Source organism: Muscardinus avellanarius (assembly GCF_963383645.1).
Source record: "Muscardinus avellanarius genome assembly, chromosome: X".
NCBI lineage: Eukaryota > Metazoa > Chordata > Mammalia > Rodentia > Gliridae > Muscardinus > Muscardinus avellanarius.
Genome location: NC_137792.1, coordinates 52,533,280 through 52,561,050, shown reverse-complemented (window position 1 = coordinate 52,561,050; position 27,771 = coordinate 52,533,280). Strand labels below are relative to the sequence as shown.

General features: G+C 39.0%; 1 protein-coding gene across 1 annotated transcript in view; it reads right to left on the bottom strand.

Moving 5' to 3' along the window:
- The window catches only part of GABRA3 (gamma-aminobutyric acid type A receptor subunit alpha3), a gene marked incomplete at its 3' end in the record, with an annotated part of 241,370 nt that overhangs the window by 174,516 nt on the left and 39,083 nt on the right, over nt 1–27,771 (bottom strand). The window contains exon 2 of the mRNA XM_080719144.1: nt 3,404–3,569. Within this exon, the coding sequence (XP_080575270.1) occupies nt 3,404–3,543 (140 nt within the window). The 5' untranslated portion in view covers nt 3,544–3,569. The remainder of the gene's footprint in view (nt 1–3,403; nt 3,570–27,771) is intronic.

The window sequence follows — 27,771 nt, the reverse complement described above, 5'->3', positions numbered from 1 at the left end:
GCTGGGGCCAGTGAGGCCGGCATCGGAGCCTGCCTTGAGGCAAGGCCGGTACTGGGGCCTCGAGGCCAGGATAAGAGCCTGCCGAGGGGTTAGGCCGGTGCTGGGGCCAGCGAGGCCGCCATCGGAGCCTGCCGTGAGGCAAGGCCGGTACTGCGGCCTCCAAGGCCAGGATAAGAGCTTGCCGAGGGGTTAGGCCGGTGCTGGGGCCAACGAGGCCGGCAGCACAGCCTGCCGTGAGGCATGACCAGTGCTGGGGCCTCCGAGGCCGGGATCGGAGCATGCCGAGGGGTTAGGCCGGTGCTGGGGCCAGCGAGGCCGGCATCGGAGCCTGCCATGAGGCAAGTCTGGTACTGGGGCCTCCGAGGCCAGGATAAGAGCCTGCTGAGGGGTTAGTCCGCTGCTGGGGCCAGTGAGGCCGGCATCGGAGCCTGCCGTGAGGCAAGGCCGGTACTGGGGCCTCCGAGGCCAGGATAAGAGCCTGCCGAGGGGTTAGGCCGGTGCTGGGGCCAGAGAGGCCGGCATCGGAGCCTGCCTTGAGGCATGACCAGTGCTGGGGCCTCCGAGGCCGGGATCGGAGCCTGCCGAGGGGTTAGGCCGGTGCTGGGGCCAGCGAGGCCGGCATCGGAACCTGCCTTGAGGCAAGGCCGGTACTGGGGCCTCAGAGGCCGGGATCGGAGCCTGCCGAGGGGTTAGGCCGCTGCTGGGGCCAGTGAGGCCGGCATCGGAGCCTGCCTTGAGGCAAGGCCGGTACTGGGGCCTCGAGGCCAGGATAAGAGCCTGCCGAGGGGTTAGGCCGGTGCTGGGGCCAGCGAGGCCGGCATCGGAGCCTGCCGTGAGGCAAGGCTGGTACTGGGGCCTCCGAGGCCAGGATAAGAGCCTGCTGAGGGGTTAGGCCGCTGCTGGGGCCAGTGAGGCCGGCATCGGAGCCTGCCGTGAGGCAAGGCCGGTACTGGGGCCTCCGAGGCCAGGATAAGAGCCTGCCGAGGGGTTAGGCCGGTGCTGGGGCCAGAGAGGCCGGCATCGGAGCCTGCCTTGAGGCATGACCAGTGCTGGGGCCTCCGAGGCCGGGATCGGAGCCTGCCGAGGGGTTAGGCCGGTGCTGGGGCCAGCGAGGCCGGCATCGGAGCCTGCCTTGAGGCAAGGCCGGTACTGGCGCCTCGAGGCCAGGATAAGAGCCTGCCGAGGGGTTAGGCCGGTGCTGGGGCCAGCGAGGCCGGCATCGGAGCCTGCCGTGAGGCAAGGCCGGTACTGGGGCCTCCAAGGCCAGGATAAGAGTTTGCCGAGGGGTTAGGCCGGTGCTGGGGCCAGCGAGGCCGGCATCGGAGCCTGACTTGAGGCAAGGCCGGTACTGGGGCCTCGAGGCCAGGATAAGAGCCTGCCGAGGGGTTAGGCCGGTGCTGGGGCCAGCGAGGCCGGCATCGGAGCCTGCCGTGAGGCAAGGCCAGTACTGGGGCCTCCAAGGCCAGGATAAGAGCTTGCCGAGGGGTTAGGCCAGTGCTGGGGCCAACGAGGCCGGCAGCGGAGCCTGCCGTGAGGCATGACCAGTGCTGGGGCCTCCGAGGCCGGGATCGGAGCATGCCGAGGGGTTAGGCCGGTGCTGGGGCCAGCGAGGCCGGCATCGGAGCCTGCCGTGAGGCAAGGCCGGTACTGGGGCCTCCGAGGCCAGGATATTAGCCTGCCTAGGGGTTAGGCCGGTGCTGGGGCCAGCGAGGCCGGCATCGGAGCCTGCCTTGAGGCATGACCAGTGCTGGGGTCTCCGAGGCCGGGATCGGAGCCTGCCGAGGGATTAGGCCGGTGCTGGGGCCAGCTAGGCTGGGATCGGAGCCTGCCTTGAGGCAAGGCCCGTACTGGGGCCTCTGAGGCCAGGATAAGAGCCTGCCAAGGGGTTAAGCCGGTGCTGGGGCCAGTGAGGCCGTCATCGGAGCCTGCTGTGAGACATTACCAGTGTTGGGGCCTCCAAGGTCGGGACCAAAGCCAGCTTAGGGGTTTGACCGGTTCAGGGGCCAGTGAGACCAGAACTGGGGCCTCCCATGAGGCAAGGCCGCTGCTTGAGCCAGCGAGGTCTGGATCAGTCCACTGAGTAGCCAGGCCACTACTGGGACCATCAAGAGTGGGATTGGTACTTGCAACGCAGCATGCACAGAGAAATATCGCAGAAAATATAAATCAGACGCTTCTCTTAATCAGCAATAACTAGGAGGAAAAGGGCAACAGGAAGAGGTTGAGCTATAGAAAGGGCCCTATAGTGAAGCAACTAATGTGACCAATCAGAGGGTATGTAATACTGGAGGACGGAGCCTCTTTAAAACGCAGGAGGTACATAAACAAATGTATCAAAGTAAATCACCAAAGAAGTGTGGGATGGAGGGAGGGGGAGGGAATGGGACGGGGGCTGGAGGAGGGCTAATTGGATGATGTGTGCTTGTATATCCTCTCAAGTCTTGTACTCCAATGTGATTGATATATGACTACAATGCACCAATTTAAAAAATAAATTAATTAAATAAAAAAATAAGGTTATATCTTCACAAGCTTTCATTACCAATCTTTCTAATATGTATGGGGAGTAAGAAAGGGGGAATGAGTGTGGTATATGGAGGGAAACACAGCAAATGTTGTGTGCATGTAGGCTTGTATCATTTTGAATCTCACTATGATGTATAATTATAATGTACCAAGGAAATTATTAAAATGTCAAATGGCAAGATCCAATTGAAAATGGACAGGTTGAAAATCGAAAGAGAGAAAATTGACAGCAAAAAACTATAATTCATTATAATTATAAAAAATTTAAAATGAATTTTATTAATGCATTAAACACCAAGGTAGCACAAAAAAACACTATAAAGAACACCTGGAGACCAATAGGTTCAGTGAGATTAGCCAGTCACAGAAAGTGAAGGGGAATATGTTTTCTCTCTTATGTGGAAGCTATGGAGTAATTGGGATAAAAGAGAGACTTTAGATAATGGAAGAGAAACCCAATGAAGAAAGAGAGGTGGTGGTGGTAAGGTTAACAAAGGAAGTACTTCCATTGATGTTCTGTATGTATGTGAGAATGTCAATGCCAATCTTAATATCATGTATGGGGAAGGGGGCAGTGTGTTCATGCATGTCACTAACTCTATGAACTACATTATGATATGAGACTATAATGCACCAATAAAAGCATAAAATATATGCAGAGGGGAGATTGGACCTGGGGTAGAAATTTATTCATGAAAACCTTTGAGATCTCTTTTCACCTTCTGAGTCTGAGCTAATGATTTTTTCTAATACAATACATTGTGGAAGTATCACAGACCACAGTACTTGGATTTATCTGGGAAAAATATCTGAAATTTTTGTCTGAGACAAGCATTTATTATAGTCATCTTTTGTTCCGAGGCTTAAGTATTCTTACCCGCCAATATCTTGCTTCACAAAGTCCCCAGGCTCTTGTCGTCTTGTTTCTCCTTGGCCACTCGTTCCAGGGAGATTGTTAATCAGGAAAAGAACCCCCAGTCTTATCAGGTAGATGTGACACATTTGTGTGATCATCATCTTCTCAAGTACTAACTTGGAGAGACCTGTGGGATCCAGAGTACAGGAAAAGGGGAAGGAAGGAAAAGAGGACAGAAAACAGAGGAATGAGGAAGAGGTAAAAATATTTTATTAAACTCTATTAAAGCCATATATCTCCTCCAGTGCCCAATTACTCAGTGCTTGACAGCTTCTTTCCCCCAGCTTATCAATGCTAACAAAATTCATTCCCAAATATGCATCTCTTCTGAACACACCAGAAACCATCCAAAGAAGGAGGCACAGGTTAGTATAAACAGCTTGAGATCAATAATCAGGAGCCTTAAGTTAGTCTCATCTTTTCCAATTACCTCAGTAACCTCTTAAAATCCAAGAGTTTTATAGGTTTCTTTAAAATCCAAGAGTTTTAAAATGACCTTTCTTGTCTTTGAATCACACCAATACTCTTTGATTTGTAGTGTCACAAAGTCATTTTGCCTCAGTTAATTGTGTGACAATGTAAATTTCAAGTATATTAATACCTGGAGGGTTTTTTTTTATAGCTTCTTGGGTTTTAGTCTCATCTTGCCATAGTAAATTTTTCCCAGAATATCAAAAGGCCTGAAGTAAATAAACTGATCCCTTTGAATCAGGCTGAAAAATGCTGAATGAAAAGAAACCATAGCTCTTGAATAAGAAAAATATGTTTCCCTATTAATAGCTAATTGAGGGAAAAGCCAATTCCTTTATATAAGGGTCACAAAATAAAAAAAGAAACTCAAACCCAGCCTCCTGGCACACAAATTCCTAAAAACTTATACCAATGATAGAATTAATGATTTGGAAATGCTTATATGCAGGATTTTAATGAACTTGGGACTGGTAGGGATTTACCCAAAATATGGAGTTAAGAAACAACCAATAAAGTTACATTTACTTGCTGTTTATAACTGTGTGGCTTCTTCAAATTTGAGATACTAATCTTTTGAAGGAGACCTAAATTATCCAATAATACTCTTTTTCAGTTATATCAGTAAATTAATTTTCAGAAGGAATAGAGGGATATGAAGCATTTTTCCCAAGGAAAGATTATGCACTGGGGCACTCTGTTAGGTAGATAGAGTCTAGGAGGCTATTCTGATTGGTGGAAGATTAGGAAGACTTCTTCTAAATCTTTCCCATCCCCAGAGTCACTGGGTTCCATACTATACTGTCTTCATGAGTCTATTACAGGTATAAAAATAATCTATGATACTGGAAAAGAGGACTTCTGACATGATGAAATAGCCACATCAGAGAAAGAGATAAATACAGCATTAACTCACACACTGTGAAATTGCCAATATTTGACAATATTTGTTTTACAAAAGCAGAAATTCCAAGATTTAACAAAATATAGGTGCTATGACATTCATAATTCATGATCTATTTAAGAACTGTTGAACATTTTTCAGAAATAAATGGGAATGGTACAATTATGGAAACCATAGCATGTAAGTAATAAAATGTGATGGGGCAATATTGGGACATGTGCAAAATCCACTGTATGGGCAATAACCATGATATATGTTCAAACACACATAGTGCCTTAGCAGACACTAATCTGTATGATCTCATGACAAGTGATAATGCTCAAATAATCATTATATATGAGTCAACAACTTCCACAGAAACAGAGACCTGGTACTTAATATAAAGTATATTTTGTAGAAATAAACCATAAAATACAATATATAATTATGATCCACGCTTAGAAAACATGAACACATAACTAACATAGCCTGTAATTAAAGGTGATTTTTCAAGTAGCCATAGCATTGAAACAGAAAACTGTGACAGTGGACCAAAGTGCCTACCATCAAGTAGCCATGTAACTGGAGATAGCCAGGATATGTACATAGACAATCAGGATGCCTCTGAAGAGATGGTTAGTATGCTTAAATATAACATGTACACACAATGGTAAGCATTATACAGGAATTAAATTGTGTAGTCTAGGAGTAGCTGGCCATGCTGTAGGAGCAGATCACCATGATGCAGAAACAGAAGGTCATGGTAAGCAGACATGGTCAAAATGTTTTCACTGGAGTAGAGAGGTGAGATATAGGTAAAAGTTTCCTTAATAAAGAATAGACATCTTTTGGGCAGTAATGACTATGGTGAGTAAATAATTATATATTGTGTGTGAGCACACAAATATACTGTACACATTCATAATAAATAAGCTGGAAATTACAGCAATGGAACATTGTATAGTTACATTAATATTCAGGCAACTATGATACATGACAAAAACTAAAATCTAATACATGTTTTAAAGTTGGTATGAAGAAGCTAAATCACTCATATTACAAAAGTAGACATTCGTGGTGTATGTTCATATAAGTGTAGTACATGGAAAAATACCAGATGCCTGTGGTAGGAGCAGATTTGCTATGAAACAGGAAGACTCAGATAATCATGTTGGTTTAATGGATTATATATAATATATGGACATAATCACGACACATACTCAGGCCACCATAGTATGTTATTGCACATCTAAATTAGCACATGGTTACTCTACCCATCCACTCTACTTAAGAGCTAACAAAAGAGGCAACAAAGAAAGAAAGAAAGAAAAATATCATCTATAAAGCTGATAAATTACAAATGAATACCTCCATCCCACATCTCTCCTGTAACCCATATCTTTTCCTATTCACCAGGAGAGGATGTATATCATAAATCTCTATTTTTTGCAATACTGGGGGTGGAACCCAGGGACATCTACCTCCAAACTATACCCCCAGCCCTGTTTTTTATTCTTTATTTTGAAACAGGGTCTCACTGAGTTGCAAAGCACCTCACTAAGTAGATGAGGTTGTCTGTAAACCACTATCCTCCTGTGTCAGCCTCCCAAATGCTGGGATTACAAGTGTGCACCACCACACCCGGCATAAATCGTGGCATAAATCTCTATCTTAACTCATAGGTTAGACCAAGCATGTTCAAACTTGGTTTATATATTCACCCCAACACACATTCATAGACATTTCCTCCTGCAGTCTTTCCTTCCTTTAGTAATAGTAATTCTACCCTTCCATTTGCTCAGAGTAAAATTTTACCACTCCCAATCCAGAATAAAAATTTTAATGTCAATCTCGACTCTTCTTTTTCTCGCACACCCCATATTCAATTTATCAGCAATCCCTACCTGATGTTATCCCCAAAGTGCTGGCTAACATTATCCCCTATTGCCCGTCTCTCATACAGCCCACTTCAGCCACTATGCCTCCTTGTTGCTCATGAAATATATCAGGCATGCTCCTACCTCAGGTCATTTGCACCTGCTATAGCTGCTACTTAAAATTTTATACCATCTAATTTTCAGATGTTTTTCCCTCACTTCTTTCAGGATTTTATTCAAATACCAGCTTTGCATTTAAGCCTTCGCTGGTTAATCTATCTAAAAATTTCAACCATTACACACCTATATCTGTTACTTTTTTTTATTGGTGCATTGTAGTCATACATCTTAATGGAGTACAAGATGATAGAGGCATACATGCACACAGCACTTATTTAGAACTTTCCCACTTTGTACCCCATTCCCTCCCCCTCCCTCTTTCTCATGGTTGGCTTACTGATTGGCTTTGATATGTTTGTGAATGTACATCATGTATATTAGGGAATTTCCCTATTTCCCTCTCCCATCCCCCTCAGGTTGCCTTATTTACTCATCTATGGTTTCTCCTTCTTCATCTTGAGTTCTTCCTATGACTCTTTCTCCCTAACTTATGCATGTTTTGCAGTTGTTTGCTCATTCTTTTAATTTCTAATACACATTTTATATATTTTTTCAATTTTCTGCTTCCTTGTTTTCCTTCCTTGTTTTACTCAGATACATAGTTGTTCTTCATTATCTGTGTGGGTATTGATTAAAAAACAATAACCACACACATATCAGAATCTGCAAGTACTCCAAGTCCCATATATAAAGTGGTGCATGATTTGCATAAAATCTATGCACATCTTCTTATGTGTTTAATAATCTCTATATTACTTATAATACCTAATATAAGGTAAACAACATTATGTAAATAATTGTTATACTGTGATAAGAAGAAAATGTTGGTGTATATCCAACAAAGACATATTGATTTTTAATATTGTAACTATTTGATTTAATAAGTAGATATAGAACTTTCAGATATGGAGGGTTTGCTGTATGAACAATGCATAGAAAAATGCATTGGAAATACAGGTACTTTAAAAATGAAAAATAAGTTGGGCGTGGTGGTATACACTTGTAATTCTGGTACTTGAGAGGCTGAAACGGGAGGATTGAAGGCTCATGGCCATCAGCTACTTTGTGAAGCCCTCTGAAAAATAGTGAAACCCTGTTTCAAAATAAAGAATAAAATATAGGGCTGGAGGTATATCTCAGAGGTAGAATGCCTTTGGGTTCAATACTCACTACTACAAAAAATAGAAAATAAATTAATAAATGTGACAGTGAAAAGACATATATTTAAACAAAGGAAAATGGTTATAGAATAGGGAGTAGGGTAGAATTTGGAATGTGCCAGACCAAAAGGCTAATAGATGCTGTACCAAATGATAGATATTAGGCTTTGACGATCTCCTTTCTCAATTAAAATTGAGGATAATGATACAAGGAGGGGGAAGATTAAATAAGGTAGCACATATATAAAATGCCTAGCCAAAGAATGGCTATTGGGATGAGTCTGCTGACAAGTTCTATCCAGAGGCAAAATCATCTTATTACAAAGATTTGAGAACCTGCTCTGTACAATGCACTAATAGAGCAAATTCTTCTGCTGGAATTCCTAATATTCCTAACTTCTTCACCTCAGTACCAAGAAACCACCAAATTCTGGCATTCTATTTACATACTTTCTTGTTTGTATGATACGAGGCATTATCTACAAGAACTTTCCCTGGACAAAGGCACCTCAAGTGTTGATTCTACAAAGCAAACTATCATTTCTTTGCCTGAACTTCTAGCCAGAGTTTCATCCTTGGCCATAAAATTTCAACTGACCTCAAAGCACTGTAGTTCTTAAAAGGTTTCAGAGAGCCAGGAGCAGTGGTGCACACTTGTAATCCCAGCATTTGGGAGGCTGCAACAGGAGAATCATGGTTCTCAGACAGCCTCAGCTACTTAGTGAGTACCTTTGCAACTCAGTGAGACCCTGTTTCAAAATAAAGAATAAAAAACAGGGATGGGGGGTGTTGCTCAGAGGTAGAATGCCCCTAGGTTCCATCCCCAGTACCACACACAAAAAAAGGTTTCAGAGTCAGAAACATTTTAATTCCTCTTTCTGATAACATCACAGAAATTTGACACTGAGCAAGTTAGTTGATTCAGCATTGTAGCGTGTAAAATGTTGATAATTATAATACTATCATACAAGGTTTTATGAAAATTAAACTATCTAATGAATTATGCTTATCATATAGTTGTCCTTCACAACTGTAAACTACAGGTCAGTTCTTTGATTTCTCGATCTCCAGTGAACCTCAACTCCATGCAGTCCAGTCATCCATACCCAGGTTATATTTGAAAGCTTTGACAATCCAAATCCATGATCTCAAATTGACTCTCTAACAACATCTTTCCTTTTCATGAAGTAGCTTCATACTGTCAGGTCTTTTACATTCTACCTCCCAAATATCTGATCCTTCAAATAAAACTTTGAATTAAACACCATCTCTTTTGTGTTCTTACTTCCTTCCTTATTGTGATGGGATTATATACATTGACTCTAATTAAAACTAATACAATCATTCTGCAGTATGTACTTTCTAATCCATTGCTTCTGTCTTACTCTGTCATATCTCCATGAAAAAAAACATAAATCCTTGTTGAGTCCAACTCTTTATCTGCAAACTATCACCAGATATAGCTAAAGAAAAATGCATAAAATTCCCTATTGCTTATCTTCAAGTTTTCAACATACACCAAATATCCAACAATCTTTTAAAATTGCTAAACAAATTTACTCTCCCACCCTCTGTAATAATAATTTTTAAGTCTCCTCAAAGTATCAGCATTTCCACTCCCAGACTTTGAGAAAACTGCTTTGTTTAAACACATACGCTGGAAAAAAGACAGCCTTTTCAACAAGTGGTGATGGGAGAACTGGCTAACCATTTGTAAAAAGATGAATCTAAACCCCTATATCTCACCAAACACAGGAATCAACTCAAGATGGATCAAAGACTTAGAAATTAGGCCTGAGACTGTGAAGTTAGTAGAGGAGAGCACAGGTTCAACACTACAACATATTGGCACAGGCAGTAACTTTCTCAACAAAACCTCCAAAGCTCAGGAAATTAAAGCAAGAATAAACAAGTGGGATAACATCAAACTAAAAAGTTTCTTCTCATCAAAGGAAACTATCAATAAGCTGAAGAGGAAGCCTACAGAATGGGAAAGGATCTTTACCAGCCATCATTCTGATAGGGGGCTAATATCCAGAATTTACAAAGAGCTCAAAAGACTCTACACTAGCAAAACAAACAACCCAATCAAGAAATGGGCAAATGAACTAAATAGACACTTCACAAAAGAAAAGATACAAAGGGCCAATAGATACATGAAAAGATGTTCTTCATCACTGGCCATCAGGGAGATGCAAATCAAAACTACACTGAGATTCCATCTAACCCCAGTCAGAGTGGCAAGCATAAAGAAATCAAACAACAACAAATGCTGGCGAGGATGTGGAGAAAGAGGAACTCTTTTACACTGTTGGTGGGAATGCAAACTAGTTCAACCACTATGGAGATCTGTGTGGAGATTGCTAAGAAAGGTGGGAATAGACCCACCATATGATCCAGCTATACCACTCCTAGGTATCTTTCCAAAGGGTTCTTGAATTCAGAGAAATACAGCAACATATGCATACCTATGTTCATAGTAGCACAATTTGTAATAGCCAAAATATGGAACCAACCCAGATCACCATCAACAGATGAATGGATAGCAAAACTTTGGGAAATACACACAATGGAATTCTATTCAGCCATAAAGAAGAACAAAATTTTATCATTTGCAAGAAGATGGAAAGCCCTGGAGAACATTATGTTAAGTGAGATCAGCCAAGCACAGAAGGAGAAGATACATATGTTTCCTCTAATATGCCCAAACTAGGAAACACAAGGATACCAGTGGGACTCCAGATATTAGAGGGGAAATACTAGCTAAGTTTGAATGGAAAGATAGGAGAGGGGAAGGCCAATCTTGATTAATGAGGGTCTACACCTGAACATGTGTAAAATTATGAATAAGACATGGTTAACCTGGACAACCATTGGTGGGAGAGGGGAAGGGAAAATGGGGGCGGGGGGGAGAGGGCACCAAATATAGTTTAAATGTATACTATTTATGTTCAATAAAAAAATTGTTAGAAGAAAAAAAATTTTTTTAAAAGAAAAAGAGAAAAAATATTCTCTGGTAAGAAAGAAAGCAAAAAGAAATATTAAAATGTTATCTTTAAGTTAAAAATATATTAATTTAAAAAGATTTCATACTGTATAATTCCAATTAAATATTGTTATGGAAAATGTAAATCTATAAAACAATAAAAAATAGTGGTTGGTTTAGGGTGAAATAAATAAACCATGGGATTTTTAAGGCAAAAACAATTTCTTAATTCTGCACACTATTCTATCTGATTCAAATAATAATATATTGTGCTAATAAAAATTATAAAAATACTGGCACCTTTGTATATATCTACAGTTAATCTTGAGCTTAAACTGAGTAGGCATCTTAAAGAAGTTTTATGAAACTTGAAAATTACCTAATAAAAAGTAGTATAGAGGCCTTTCTAAAATGACACATTTTTCTTACTACCCCAAATCATTATGTAATTATTTTTATTTTATTAATAGTTTTGTTTGAAAATCAAATTTATAAAAATACTATTTAAAGACAAATAAATGGAATAATAGAAAAAAACAAAAATAACCAGAGGATAAGGCCTACATATTCCTAATATCAATTATATGAGTCTAGTCAACCAACTATCAGCTATGTCTGCACTGTTTTTGGCTGTTACAAGTGGTCTCTGTGCTTCAAACTCTCCCACATATGCCCTGCTTCCTATTCCCTGTCTCTGACTGAAGAACATTACCTCTGTGAGTATCTTATGTCTCCCACATTTATAAGTTTTTCTCTCTCTTGGCTCATTTCCTGCAGTATAAAATGGTGTAATTTCATCTATCATTTTTTAAACTGTCCTCTGACCTAATATTGCCCTCCAACTCTTGCCCACTTTCTCTGCTTCATTTTGATAATTTTCTATATCACTATTTCAACTTTCTCTCTGATTGTTCTGTAAAACCATCAACACCAATCAAGTATTTTCACCTATAACTCCACTGAAACCACTTTATGTATTTATTAGTTAAAAACTTTTGAAGCCGGGCGTGGTGTCGCACACTTGTAATTCCAGCATTTGGGGAGCTGAGCCAGGAGGATCACTGTTCATGAACAGCCTAAGCTACTACTTAATGAGGCCCTTTGCAACTCAGTGAGACACTGTTTCAAAATAAAGAATAAAAAGTAGGGCTGGGGGTGTCACTTGGAGATAGAATGCCCCTGAGTTCCAACCCCAGTAAAGCAAAATAAATAAATAAGCTTATAGAACACTATTTTATGTACCAGGCATCATTTTAAGAGCTGAGAATACAACAGTAAACAAAATAATCAAGGAGAGAACATATAAAGAAAGAGGAACAACAGGCTAAGAACTTATCTCTCACATTTTAAATCCACCAGTTATCCTGTTGACAAACATATTTTGATTTTTTCTTTCATAACCATATCCAAATTATCAGCTTATTTTGTTGACTTCAGAACAGATCCAGACTCTGAGCACTTCTTACCTCCTTTATTGTCCACCAAAACTCATGTTGCGGCTTGATCAGCAATGTGAGAGTATTAGGAGGTGGAGTGAGGGGGAGGTATTTGAGTTATTTGGAGTAGAGCCCTCATGAATGGACTAATGCCTTTTGTGGTGAGTTTTCACTCTCACAGGACTGATTTAGCAATTAAACCATGAGAGAAGGTTGCTATAAAGCAAGTGCACCCTTCATATTCTCCTTCGAATGGGCACACACTTTTTTGCCTTCTGTTTTCCTTTAGGAACTTAATAGCACAAGACCATCAAAAGCTGTGTAGATGCCACTGTTATGCCCTTGCCCTTCCCCAGCTCCAAAACCATGAGCCACAATAAGCCTCTTTCCTTCAGAGATTACTCAATCTCAGGTGTTCTGTTTCAGCAATAGAAAACAGGCTATTGTAACGGTCTATCTTGTCTCTCTGCTTCTATTTTTACCCCTATAGTTCATTCTTTGCACAGTAACCAGAGTGAGATTTTGTAAAATATAAGTTATATCACGCCTGTTATAGTTAGATGTAGAATGGCCCCTAAACAGACCCTAAATTGGTGCTTGATGGGTTGAAATTCCAGCAGTAGATAAATCCATTGTAATGGGCTTATCTGGGTGGTGGCCTAGGTTAGTAGCATGTGGTTGGAGAAGTTGGGCCCCTAGGGCTGCAGACTTGGGGATTATACATGATTCCTCTTTATCTATCATCTATCATCTATCATCTATCATCCATCCTTCATGATGTAAGAGTTAAGACTTGTGCTTTTCCTCTCCCTGATTCCTGCCACCATGCCCTGAGATCCACTCTCCCTAGCCTCACATGGATTAAACCCCAAAACAGTGAGTAAATAAATCTTCCTTCCTTTAAGTTTGATAATTAGTTCTTGGATTATAGTAATATGAATGCTGACTAAGCCCTTTTTTCAAAATTCTCAATGAATTTTCATTGGATCTAAAGTACTTGTCCTGATATTAATCAAATAGATTCTTAAGATTGAGTTGGGCGTGGTGGTGTACTCCCCGCACTTGGGAGGCTGAGACAGGAGGATCGCGCAGGTTCGAAGCCAGCCTCAGCTGGCTTAAGAGACCCTGTTTCCAAATAAAATATAAAAAATAGGTCTGGGAGTGTAGCCCGGAGGTAGAAGGCCCCTGGGTTCCATCCCCAGTTCCACAAAAAAAATAAAAAAATTGATTGAGACAAGTACTTGGGATCCAGTGAAAATCCTGAAGAAATCAAGTAGATTCTTAAAATCAGGGTGAATACTTTGGATACAGTGAAAAACCACTGGGAATTTTGAAAAAGGGGTGATATAATATGACATATTTTGTAAAATCTAGCTATGTTTACTATGCAGAGAATGAAGTACATGTGAAAAATTTAATACCTTTAGCAATCAGGGAAATATGAATCAAAACTACACTAAGAGTCTATCTATGTCCAGTGAGAATGACAATCATCAAGAATACAAAAAATGATAAATGCTGGCAAGGATATGAGGAAATAGGTACTCTCAGACACTACTGGTGGGACTGCAAATCAGTAAAGCCACTATGGAAACCAGTATGGAGGTTTCTCAAAAGATTAGGAATAGAACCAACATGATCCAGCTATACATCTCCTCTGTATTTTTCCAAAGCAATTAAGGTCAGAATACCATGGTGATACATGCATGCTACTGTCATGCCCTTGCCCTTCCCCAGCTCCAAAACCATGAGCCACAATAAGCCTCTTTCCTTCAGAGATTGCTCAATATTTATAGCGACACATTTCACAATAACCAAATTATAGAACCAACATAGGTATCTGTCAACAGATGAGTGAATGATGAAAATGTGGTATATAACACAAAAATTACTTATTCATAAAGAATAACAAGATTGTCATTTGCAGGAAAATGGATAGAACTAAAGATTATATGCTGAGATCAACCAGTCTCAGAAAGTCAAGGGTTTAATGTTTTCTTTCATATGTGGAAACTAGAAAGAAAATAAGAAAAAGGACTTTAGATAATTGAGATGTCATAGGATAGTGGGAAGGGGAGAAAAGGGAGGATTGATTAAAGAAATAACTCATTTTATGCTCTGCCCTTCAATGAAGTATCACTACCAATCTCACTCTTATATATGGAGAGTGATGGGGAGTGGAGTAGTACCTAAAGGCAAACATGCCAAAACCTGTATCCATGTTTTCCCATACGCTTTGAACCTTACTATGATGTATAATTACAATGCACCAATAAAAGTCGGGCATGGTGGTGCACGCTTGTAATCCTAGCATTTGGAAGGCTGAGACTGGAGGATGGTGGTTCCCGGACATCCTCAGCTACTTAGTGAGGCACTCAGTAACTCAGTGAGACCCGGTTTCAAAATGAAAAAGAATAAAACACAGGGCAGGGGGTGTAGCTCGGAGGTCGAATGCCTCTGGGTTTCATTCAAAGACCCACACAAAAAAAACAAATAAATAATAAATAAAATTATACAAATAGAATATGCTTGACTACTGGCTACCTCTTTCTATTCTCTTCTCCCCTACTCATACCAGGTCATGCTTCTTTTCCTGATTTTCCCTGAAAATATCCAAGGCTCCAGGCTTAGTGTTCCATTCTTAGGCTTTTGAGGATGCTCCATACTCATCTCCATAGTGCTTGTACTACTTTGTAGTCCAGCAGTTTTTAAGAGTTCTTATGTCCCCACATCCTCTCCATTTACTTCTTCTATAATAAATGCTTACCCATGTCATCACTAGTTTCATATCACCACTTCAGATAAATCTTCCCTGATTACTCTTATATAAAACTGTATTCTCTTCCCCTTTATTTCTCTTCCTCCTTATCCATTTGCATTTTACTTATAGGATATATAATTTAAAATTTCTTTATACACTTATTTATCATCTATTTCTCCCACTGGGTATAATATCCATTAGTGCAGGAACTTTATTTCAATCTCTGGACCATAGAACAGTGCCTGGCATACTCAATAAATATTGGCTAGAGAAAAAAAGTGAATGTTTTCCTGAGTTCATGCCTAGACTACTCTGGATATCCTTTCCTTCTAATAGCTACATCCCCAAGACTTTCTTTCTGTTTGACATCTTTTCTCCATGACTGTTCAGTCCTTCATGTTATGAAAAATAAACATTCCTATACTCTCAACCTCTTAACACAAAAGTCTCCCCATTCTTTGTCTTAAACAAATTGGGCTTTATGTCAAAGACACTGTTTCATCAAATTTACTGAGTTATAACATGTGCATATCCATGTACATTATGCAACTGAGAGGCAGGAACAAAATCATCTCAATGCCATTTGGAACCCATTTCTTCTTTATCCATGTGCCCACACTTCTCATTTGAGGTTAATGTCAACTATATGTGTGACTCTCTCTCTCTCTCTCTCTCCCCTCTTCTCTCTCTCCTCTCTCTCTCCTCTCTCTCTTCTCTCTCCTCTCTCTCCTCTCTCTCCTCTCTCTCCTCTCTCTCCTCTCTCTCCTCTCTCTCCTCTCTCTCCTCTCTCTCCTCTCTCTCCTCTCTCTCCTCTCTCTCCTCTCTCTCTTCTCTCTTCTCTCTTCTCTCTTCTCTCTTCTCTCTTCTCTCTTCTCTCTCTCTCTCTCTCTCTCTCTCTCTCTCTATCTCTCTCTCTCCATTAATATTATATTAATACCCTTGACACTTTCCCACAGTGATTCACATACAGGGCTTAGCTCACAATTTTATTGTTTGTTGTCATTTTCAGTAGTTTACTATTTGCAGAGATAACATATCTAGCATAGTTATTTGACCTGTAAAATCTCTATTACCTTATCTTCCATTCTGTGTTAGCAATACTCATAGCCACATCTTATACCTTAGGCAAAATTGTTACTATATCGCAAATACTAAACTACATTATCTTAATTTACATCTTTATTACATATTTATTATATTTTGGGGTTTTTTTGTACTGGGGATTGAACCCACGGGCTTCACCCTGAACACCCCCAACCCTTTTTGTTTTGTTTTGTTTTGAAACTGAGTATCACTAAGTTGCTGAGGCTAGCCTGGGACCTGTGATCCTCCTCTTTCAGCCTCTTGTGTACCACCATGCCCAAATCTTTTTTATTTTGGTTTTGTCTTGTTTTAAAACCTTACCAGAGACTGGGTGAGGTGCCACGTGCTTGTAATTCCAGCATTTGGGAGCAGAGATCAGAGGATCACAGTTCACACACAGCCTCAGCTACTTAGCTAGGCCCTTCACAACTCAGTAAGGCCCTGTTTCAAAAAAATAAAAAAGACTGAAAAATAGGATTGAGGGTGCATCTTGGAGGTAAAATGCCCCTGGGTTCTATCCCCAGTACCTCAAAAAAAAAAACTTTACTGGTATTCCACTCAGTCTGAAATTCGTGTTCTATTCATTCATTGTCTTGCCACTGTCTTTTAGTTTGTCTTAGGGTCTCTTGAGCTTGCCTGGTGTTATTTCCTTTCCTTACATGTCTAGATTCAATAGTAAATCACTTATAGTACTCTTTCACCAATAGCTTGCACAAGCAAACTTCTACTGTATTTATTTAGAAAGACCTTCTTGCATCAATTTATAAAAAGCCTATGTTCTAGCCAGGTGTGTTGACACACACTTGTAATCCCAGCATTCAGGAGGTTGAGACCAGAGGATCACGGTTAGTAGACAGCCTCAGCTACTTAATAAGGCCCTCTGCAACTTAGTGAGACCCTGTTTCAAAATAAAGGATAAATAATAGGGTAGGGGTGTGGCTCAGAGGTTGAATGCCCCTGGGTTCCATCCTCAGACCAGCAAAAAAAAAAAGTCCATGTTCTCTTACACTAATTAAGAGAATAATTTATTTAATTATTTAAATAATTCCACAATTATTTAAATCAGCAGTACAGAAAATTATTTGTCACTAATGCCAGAATCATTCAATGATGTTTAAATTAGTCATGAGCCGGTCGTGGTGGCGCACACTTGTAATTCCCGTGCTTGGGAGGCTGAGACAGGAGGATCGCACGGGTTCGAAGCCAGCCTCAGCTACTCAGTGAGGTTCTCAGCAACTTAGTGAGACCCTGTTTCCAAATAAAATATAAAAAAGGTCTTGGAGTATAGCCCGGAGGTAGAATGCCTCTGGGTTCCACCCCCAGTACCTCAAAAAATAAAATAAAATAAAATAAATTAGTCATGAAATTTCACCATCTTTCTTATTCCTTTCAACCGTTCTTAATATTTGTCATTTTTAAGCTGCCTATTTAAGGAAACTTAGATCTTTTTTGGCAAATTTTAAAGATAATGAGGAGAGACAAACCATTGAGAGCAGACACCAACAGGGAATTCCCTATATCCCCCTGGGCCTCTTCATAATTTTCCTGCACTCTGACTCCACCGTATCTTTCCTCCCAAAAGGCAGCTTCTGCATGAGGGCTGCCTTCAGGATTCAAGTTGCTTGAAACTAACTGTACACATTAAGAATCACAAATTACTTGTCTGGTGTAGAGCTCAGTGGAAGAGTACTTGTTTACAACATTTGCAGCCCGGCTTTCCATCCCCAGTACCACAAGAACTCACATATATTAATACATAGATACATACATGCACATATACACATGCACACACATACATCCTAAGTACTTGAGAAGTTGAGACACCCAACCTTGGGTAGCACTGAACCAGAAATGAAGACAGGAGCAAAGGTATGAATAGTACAGCTCATTAAAAGGGACAATGCTGATATGTGATCAGCATCATTTCCACGACATCTTCCTTGATATACTACCATCCTTGCGTGGCCTCCTTCACATCCTTGTCCAACTCTATTGCATTTTTCTGCAAATACTTCCAATAAGATACCTTTACATGAATCCTAATCTAAGAGTCTACATCTATGAAACTCAATACACTAACAATGCCCCCAAATTAACTCACTTTTTCTGTTTATCCTCACTTTCCTTCACTTCATTCTTCACTTCATCTCTTCACTTCATTCTTACCTCAATATGCTCCTTCAGCCTAAACTCCTGACCAGGAGACTGGGATTATGCCTATAATCTCATTACCTGCGAGGCTGACACAGGAGGATCACAGGTTCAACTATAGCCTCAGCAACTTTGCAAGGCCCTCTACATCTTAATGAGATCCTGTTTCAAAGTTAAAAAATGAGGGCGTGGTGGTGCACACGTAATCCCTGCACTTGAGAGGCGAAGACAGGAGGATCGCGCTGATTCGAAGCCAGCCTCACTGGCTTAAGAGACCCTATTTCCAAATAAAAATATAAAACAAAATAGGTCTGGGAGTGAAGCCCAGAGGTAGAGGGTTTCCAGGAACCCCAGTAGCACCAAAAATTTTAATAGGTTTGGGAGTGAGCTCAGAAGTATAATGCCCCTGGGTTCAATCCCTAGTACCACAAAGGAAAAAAGAAAGATATTCCATGCTTTAGAGAACTCACTGGGTTAAACTTCCTTTCTTCTTCTTCTTTTTTTTTTTTTTGATAGTACACAAACTCCTTCACTGAAATCTCTCAAATTCCATGTTACCATCCTACTTAAACCACACATCAGTTTTTTTACACTAAATCTCTGTTGTGGATTTCTATGTGGATACCTCTGTATTTGAGTTTCCCTCAATCTGAACAGATACAAAATATCTCCTCTTAGTTTCTCAATAAAAGGCATTGATAGCCAGGTGTGGTGGCACACACTTGTAATCCCAGCATTCAAGAGAATGAGACCTGAGGATCACCATTTGCAGACAACCTCAGCTACTTATGAGGCCCTTTGCTACTCTGTGAGACTCTGTTTCAAAATAAAGAATAAAAAATAGGGCTGGGGGTGTAACTTGGAGGTAGAATGTCCCTGGGTTCCATCCCCAGTACAGCAAAGAAAAAAAAACACAAAATAAATAAATAAAAGGCATTGGTAACAACAGAAACAGGGCGAAGGAAGGCTTGATTGTCAAGAGTAATGGGAAAAAGGCAAAACACCAAGGTCTAAAGAGGAATTTTATTACATGCATTGCTATTGGTAATGGATTAATAAAAATGTTTGGATTCCACAACACAAGTTTCCATCCTCTAAACCAAATCCAAACACTAATACAGATCCAAGCACTATTATAAAAAGATGAACCAATGTCATAGTAATATTATAACTTAGAAAATCAGGACTGGACTCACTAGAAATGCATGTGATCATACACTGATATACTCTGTTGTATTATACTGTTACTTTTCTTCAAGGCATACACAGGTTTAATTGCTATTTTTACCCCTTCCCACTATTAGCAGCGACTTAGAGAACTATCTGCTTTCAATAACACTACTAAAAATAGGTAAGACGAAAATTTAGAAATAAAATAAATAGAAGAAATTGAGTTGTTAAGGTAAATTAACACAATATTCACTAGGAAGCATATTAAAATGACAAAAATGAAAAGATTCAAATAATTATTGTGACTGAATAAAATATTTCTCTAAATAACACATATCCCAATAAAAACTGAGTCAGTGAAACTATAAGACAAACCTTTATAAATGAACCCAAAACTATATAGGTAAATATTGAACTGACATTATTAAATTTCATTATGATTAAACAAGACAGATGAGAAACTGCTCAAGGAAATAAAAGCAACAAACCATGAAAAATAAGAAAAAAAATACAGTGATAAAATCAAGCTGTGGTTTTGATAACCTCCTAGAGCAAGATGTACATGAACCAAAGCCTAGAATTTTCCAATTATGAATAATGTGACGACACACACACACAAATACATGTACATACACTCTCATGAAGTTCAATTGCCTCAAGTGCCATAATTTTAGGTTATAAATGTATCTGAAGTATTCTACCCCCAGGAGACTGTAATAGGGTTCCCTTAATTCAGACAGAGTATAGAGAAATGAAGACAGAAGCACAGTCAGAAAGATGCCCTCAAAAGGATTCAGACCATAAACAGTCTTCTCTCTCTATCCAGAAAAGAAATATGCCAGCCTCTCAGCCAAGTGCGTGGCAGCGGCGCCATATTGCCAGCAACTCCAGCCTTACAGCTGAGGTTGTGGCAGCAGTGCCATATTGCGTGTAGCTACAGGGAGTTCACCACGCCCTTGACAGCTCCCGATCAACACGCACAATAACCATGAGTGAAAGTGCAGCCCCTAAGGAGAAATCCCTATATTGCATGCCTAGGGACTTTGATAATCTCCCTGGGTCTGAAATTTTGCAGGCCAACCCAGTGAAGGAGTAGCAGTGGCAGAGATTACCACAGACTCGAGATACAGAGTACCCTAAGTGAAGTCATAGTGATCCAGGGAAGGCACAAACTTCTAAAATCATGGGAAAGAGGAACAACAATAGAGCAATGAATGCCCACAACCCCATATTATCAGAACCTGATAAGACAAAAATTCAGAGAGCTCCAGAATATCAAATCAGGAATATAACTGTAGAAATAATACAGGAACTTCAAAAAGAATTTAGAAAGTCTAAAAGAAATAAAGGAAGCAATCAGTGAAGTAAAGGCCTCAATTCAAAGTATAAACAATTGATTAGACCACATGGAGAATAGAATCTTGCTTCTAGAAGAGGATCACTCCAAAAACAAATGCATAATTTATAACTTAGAAAAAAAACAGACAGCAGGAATCTGACATTGAAGAAATATGGGCCCATTTTAAGAGAGCTAACCTAAGAATAATTGGAATAGAGGAGGGAAAAGAAGGTGAAACCAAAGGAATCAATAATATCTTCAAAGAAATAATAGCAGAAAATTTTCCAAACATAGAGCAAGAGGTCGATATGCAGGTCCAGGAAACTTATAGAACTCCCTTTAGACAGGATCAAATAAGAGGTTCCCCACGCCACATAATTGTCAAAACGACCAATGTGGAAGCCAAGCAGAGAATCTTAAAGGCAACAAAAACAAGAGGCCAAGTGACATTCAGAGGCAAACCAATTAGAATCACTCCAGACTTCCCAAACCAAGTCATGAAACCAGAAGGGCCTGGAGTAACATATTCTAAACTCTGAAAGAAAACAACTTCCAGCCAAAAATTTTCTACCCAGCACAACTATCTATCAAATTAGATGGGGAAATAAGAAGCTTCTATGACAAACAGAAACTGAAGGAATTTATGTCTTTAAAACCAGTGCTAGAGAAAATACTCAGAAATTAACTATAAAGAAGAAATAGGTAAAACACACCAGAACCAGAGAAACAAGATTTTCCATCCAGCAAACAACTAAGCAAAGAAGAATACATTCATGTGTTTATTGGTTAAAATCTTTGGAGATTAATTATTTATTTTAGTCTTTTACCTATTTCTAAATTGTATTGTTTGCTTTTATTGTTGCTAATTTTTAGGATTTCTATTGGAATATTAATATACCTTCAGATATAGCATTTGGAAATATTTTACCCCATTCTATCAGTAACTTTTAGCTCTGTTTACATTGTCTTTGGATGTACAATATTTTTTTTATTTTTTAGGAAGTTCGTTTGTTTATTCTGTTGTTGCCTGTGCCTTTGAAATCATATCCAAGAAATCACTGCCAATTTCAATGTTGTGAAGTTTATGACCCAGGTTTTCTTCTAAAAGTTTATAGTCTTAAGACTTACATTTAGGTCTTTTATCTATTTTGAGTTAATATTTGTATATGGTGTTAGGTAAGGGTCCAACTTTATTCTTTTTCATGTAATTATTTTTCAACAATATTTAGTGAAAAGATCATTATTTCCTTCACCAGTTGTTCTTGGAAACCTTGTCAAAAATAACTTGACCATATATAGAAGAATTTTAGGCTTTTTATTTTACTCCACTGGTTTATATATCTTCTTTTAAAGCAGTACTACACTGTTTCAATTAATGTAGCTTTATAAGATTTGAAATTAGAAAATGTACATCTTCTAGCTTTATTCTTTTTTGAGATTGTTTTGGGTACTTAGAGTTCATACTTCATGTTAGGATAGATTTTTTTCTGGAAAAAAATGTATGAGAGTTTCACCTTAAAAAATAAATGCTATTTATATGGTAAAAAAATAAAAAATGAAAAATAAATAAAATCTAGTCATTGATGTGGAAAAAAATGCAAAGGGCCAAGAATAGCTCTTAAAGTCTCAAAAGAGAGTAAGTGGAAAGGATATTCTCTATTAGATATCAAGATATATTTAACTTTCTCTTATTAATATTTTAATTGACAAATCATAATTGCATATATTTATGGAGTACAATGTGACCTTTTGATATATGTACACAGTATGACATGATTAAATAAAGTTGTTAAATATATATCACCCTATTTACTTATTATTTTTGTGGTAATTCATTTGAAATTTACTCTTAGTTACTTTAACACATGTAGTACACAATTATTGACTATAGTCATCCTGCTGCATAATCTTAAAACTTATTCTTCCTGTCTAAAACTTTGTATCCTTTGATCAACAATTTACCATCCTTTTCTTTTATCCTCCCAGCCTCTAGTAACTATTATTCTGCTCTGTACTTCTGAGTTCAACTTTTCTAGGGTCCACATATAAGTGAGATTATGCAGTATTTATCTTTTTATTCCTGGCTTATTTCAGATAGTATATTGTACACCAGATTCATCCATGTTGTCACAAATGATAACATTTCCTAAAGGATAACTAATATTCTGTTATGTATAATTATATATTTTCATCAATTCCTCCACTGATAGGCACTTTTATATCTTGGATATTGTGAAAAAGGGAATGCATATTTTCAGTTCCTTTGGATAATACTCAGAAGTGGGATTCATGTAGTAGTTCTATTTTTAGTTTTTTGAGAATCCTTTATACTGTTTTCCATAATAACTACTCATTTACATTCCAAACAGCAAGGTACAAGAGTTCTCATTTCTCCAAATACTTACAACACTTATTTTTTTATAAAACCCAGTCTAATAGGTGTGAGACAAAAAAATGGGGGAACATTTTTGCAAACTATTTCTTCAATAGAGGACTAATATCTAGAACATACAGAGAACTCAGGAAACTCACCGCTAAGAAAACAAATAACCCGATCAAAAATGGGCACGTGAACTCAATAGACACTTCACAAAAGAAGAAATTCAAATGGACAATAAATGTATGAAAAAATGTTCAACATCATTAGCCGTCAGAGAGGTACAGATCAAAACTACCCTGAGATTTCACTTAACTCTGATTAGAAGATTAGAGTGACAATCATTAAAAACATGAACAATAACAGTACTTGTGGGACGGCCCAATAGCCCTGAGGAACTGAGGTGGAGACAGTGTACAAAACCAATAGCTCGGTGGATTTATCCATTCTAGATCCATTTGTTTAAAGAAACTAAGGGGGAAAAAACCCCAAAACCAAAAATAAACCTGGACAGGTTAGAGAGTTCCTGCTGGAGGAAACTTTCTTAGCACTGAAGAAAAAACAATCCGCCAAAAACCTCATCCCCCACAGAATTGGAATATGATGAAGAGAAATGCAAGATTTATCAGTATGCCCTCCCCAGCCCTGCAGCCCCAGGTTGGAACACTGCTAGGAGTTACATTCCAAATGAGCAGGAGTCATTTTATTTCGCGCGCCTGCAGTCCCCATGCAGGGTGGCCTCCTGTCCGCAGTAATAGAAGTGGACTTCTTCATAAATTTGAAATAAGGATGTATTTCTTAAATATACACAAGATGCTAAGGAAGCATTAAAATTCAGAACTCAGTTCTTCAAAAGTAAACAATTGAAAACCAAAAACAGAATTGTAGATGCTTGTACTACAGCTATATTTGATAAATATTATGCAATATATAAAGAAATCCTACAGTGCCATAAGAACAAGAAAAAATATCTAATAGAAAATACCTAATAGAAAATATCTAGATCAAGAATGGACCCTCTAGGGGAGTAATTAAGTTGACATATCTGAGGGGATAAGAGGGAGGATAAGGGAAACTCTTTAAAGCGTATGATGTACTTAAACATTTCAAAGTCAATCTGGAAGCCAAGCAGGAGTAGGAGGTAGGGGGAGGGAAGGGGTTAGAGATTGGGTAAGGGGCTGATTGGGTGATGTGTGCATGTATATCTCCACAAGTTTCTTATCCCATTGAAATGTATGACTACAATGCACGAATAAAAATTGATTAAAATTAAAAAAGAAAAATGAACAAAAAGCTGTTGTGGTGGTGCACACTTGTAATTCCAGTACTTGGGAGGCTGAGACAGGAGGATTGCAAGTTTTTGGCCAGACTCAGCTATTTAGTGAGGCCCTCTACAACTTAGTGAGACCCTGTTCCAAATAAAAGAAAAAAATAGCGCTGAGGGTGTAGCTCGGAGTAAGAATGCTCTTGAGTTCAATCCTCAGTACTGAAATAAAAGCTGGGAATGGATACATCATATGATCCATATGATCCAGCTATACCACTGGATATCTTCCCAAAGAACTCGAAACCAGAGAACTAGAGTAATATATGCATACTCATGTTTATAGCAGCACAATTCACAATAGCCAAATTATGGAAGTAACCTAGGTGTCCATAAACAGATGAATGGATTACACAATTATGGGATATCCAGAACAATATCACTCTACTCAACAATGAAGAAGAACAAAATTATGTCATTTGCAAGAAAATTGAAGGACTTGGAGAATATTATGTTAAGTTGGGTTAGCCAATTACAGAGAGCAAAGAGCCATATGTTTCCTCTAATATGTGCAGGATAGGGAGTAATTGGGATACAAGAAAGGCTCTAGATTATAGAAAGGAAACCTCAGTGAAGCTAGGGAGTAGATCTAAGAGGAGGGGATGAGGAAGACTAAGGTTCATTAATGGAAATACTATCATTGACTATGTGTATACATGTGAATATACTAATTTCAATTTGGGTACTCTGTATTTGGAGGCAGGAAAATGGGGAGGGGGCACCCAGTGCTGTGTGCATGTATGTCATTGCCAACATGATTTACATTATGATATGAGATTAATGTACCAATAAAAGCACAAAAAGATTGAAGAAATTCAGTTAAACAATGAGACATCACTCCACCTTTCAAATTAACAAAACATTTTTTAAAATGTTAAACAACTCTATTGAAGAGAGCATAAGATAGGTATCCCATATATATGTACTAATGAATGTACAAATATATACGAGCTTCCTTGAAAACAATCTGGCAGCATGATTAAAAAAGCCCCCTTAAAAATCCATGCTCTGCTATCCCACTTGTTTATTCTTGATTTAATTTCCTGAGCTTTGGAAGTTTTGTTGAGAAAGTTACTGCTTGTGCCAATATGTTGTAGTGTTGAACCTATGCTCTCCTCTACTAACTTCACAGTCTCAGGCCTAATTTTTAAGTCTTTGATCCATCTTGAGTTGATTATTTGTTTGGTGAGATATAGGGGTTTAGATTCATCTTTTTACAAATGGTTAGCCAGTTCTCCCAGCACCACTTGTTGAAAAGGCTGTCTTTTTTCCAGCATATGAGATTGGCCCCTTGGTCAAATATTAATTGACTGTAGGTGTGTGGATTTGTTTTTGTATCTTCTAGTCTAATCCACTGGTCAGTATATCTGTTATTGTGCTAGTACCATGCTGTTTTTACTACTATTGCTCTATAGTATAGTTTGAAGTCTGGGATTGTAATGCCTCCTGCATTTTTCTTATTGCTGAGAATTTCTTTGGCTATTCTGGGTCTTTTCTTTCTCCATATAAAGTTCATGGTTGATTTTTTATCAACAACCTAAAGAGGAAGCCTACAGAATGAAAAAAAAGATCTTTACCAGCCATCATTCTGATAGGGGGCTAATATCTAGAATATACAAAGAGCTCAAAAGACTCCACCGGCGGCGGCAGCAGCAGTGAATTCGCCGAATCCAGTACAGCTACATCTGCGTACTCAAGAACAGTGAGTCAAATTGCGGGCCACAGAGGAGAAATCCCAGTACTGTACCTCACTGTACCCAGTGAGGGAGTGGTGGTGGCAGAGATATCACACCATAGGAGAACGTGCAACCTGGCACCCCCCATAGTTTAAAACAGCCTCTATTGACTCCCTGGGTCAGAGACTCTGTGATACAACCCAGTAAAGGAGTAGTGGGGTCTGAGATACTACTGACTCGAGATCCAGAACACCTTAAGTGAAGTCATAGTGACCCAAGGGAAGAACCCAGAGAAGGCACAAGCATCCGAAATCATGGGAAAGAGGAATAATACTGGAGCAATGAATACCGCCCACAACCCCACAACATCAGAACCTGATAAAACAGAAAATCAGAGATTTCTAGAAGATCAAATCAGGAAAATAACTGTAGAAATAATAGAGGTGCTTCGAAAAGAACTCAGAGAGAGCCAAAAAGAAATAAAGGATGCAATTAATAAAGTAAAGGCCTCAATTCAAAGCACAAACAACCGATTAGACCACATGGAGAACAGAATCTCGCTCTTAGAAGATGAGCAATCCAAAAATGAACGCATAGTTTCTAATCTAGAAAAAAATATCCAACAGCAGAAATCTGACATTGAAGAAATATGGGCCCATCTTAAGAGAGCTAACCTAAGAATAATTGGAATAGAGGAGGGAAAAGAAAGTGAAACCAAAGGGATCAACAATCTCTTCAAGGAAGTAATAGCAGAAAATTTTCCAAACATAGAGCAAGAGGTTGATACACAGGTCCAGGAAACTTATAGAACTCCCTTTAGACAGGATTGGAGAAGAGGATCCCCACGCCACATAATTGTCAAAATGACCAATGTGGAAGCCAAGCAGAGAATCTTAAAGGCAACAAAAACAAAGGGCCAAGTGACATTCAGAGGCAAACCAATTAGAATCACTCCAGACTTCCCAAACCAAGTCATGAGAGCCAGAAGGCCTTGGAGTAATATATTCCAAACTCTGAAAGAAAACAACTTCCAGCCAAAAATTTCCTATCCAGCAAAACTTTCTATCAAATTAAATGGAGAAATACGAAGCTTCCATGACAAACAGAAACTGAAGGAATTTATGTCTTCAAAACCAGCGCTAGAGAAAATACTCAAAGAGATTAACTACAAAGAAGAAATAGGTAACACTCACCAGAACCAGAGAAACAAGATTTTCCATCCAACAGACAACTAAGATTGGTTATCTGTGGAGATTCATTATTTATGTTAGTCTTTTACCTATCTCTAAATTGTATTGTTTGCCTTTATTGTTGTTAATTTTTAGGATTTCTAGTTGGGATATTAATATACCTTCAGTTATAGCATTTGGAAATATTTTATCCAATTCTATTAGTAACTTTTAACTCTGTTTACATTGTCTTTGGATATACAATATTTTTTTTATTTTTTAGGGAGTTTGTATATTCTTCTGTTGCCTGTGCCATTGAAATCATATCCAAGAAATCACTGCCAATTTC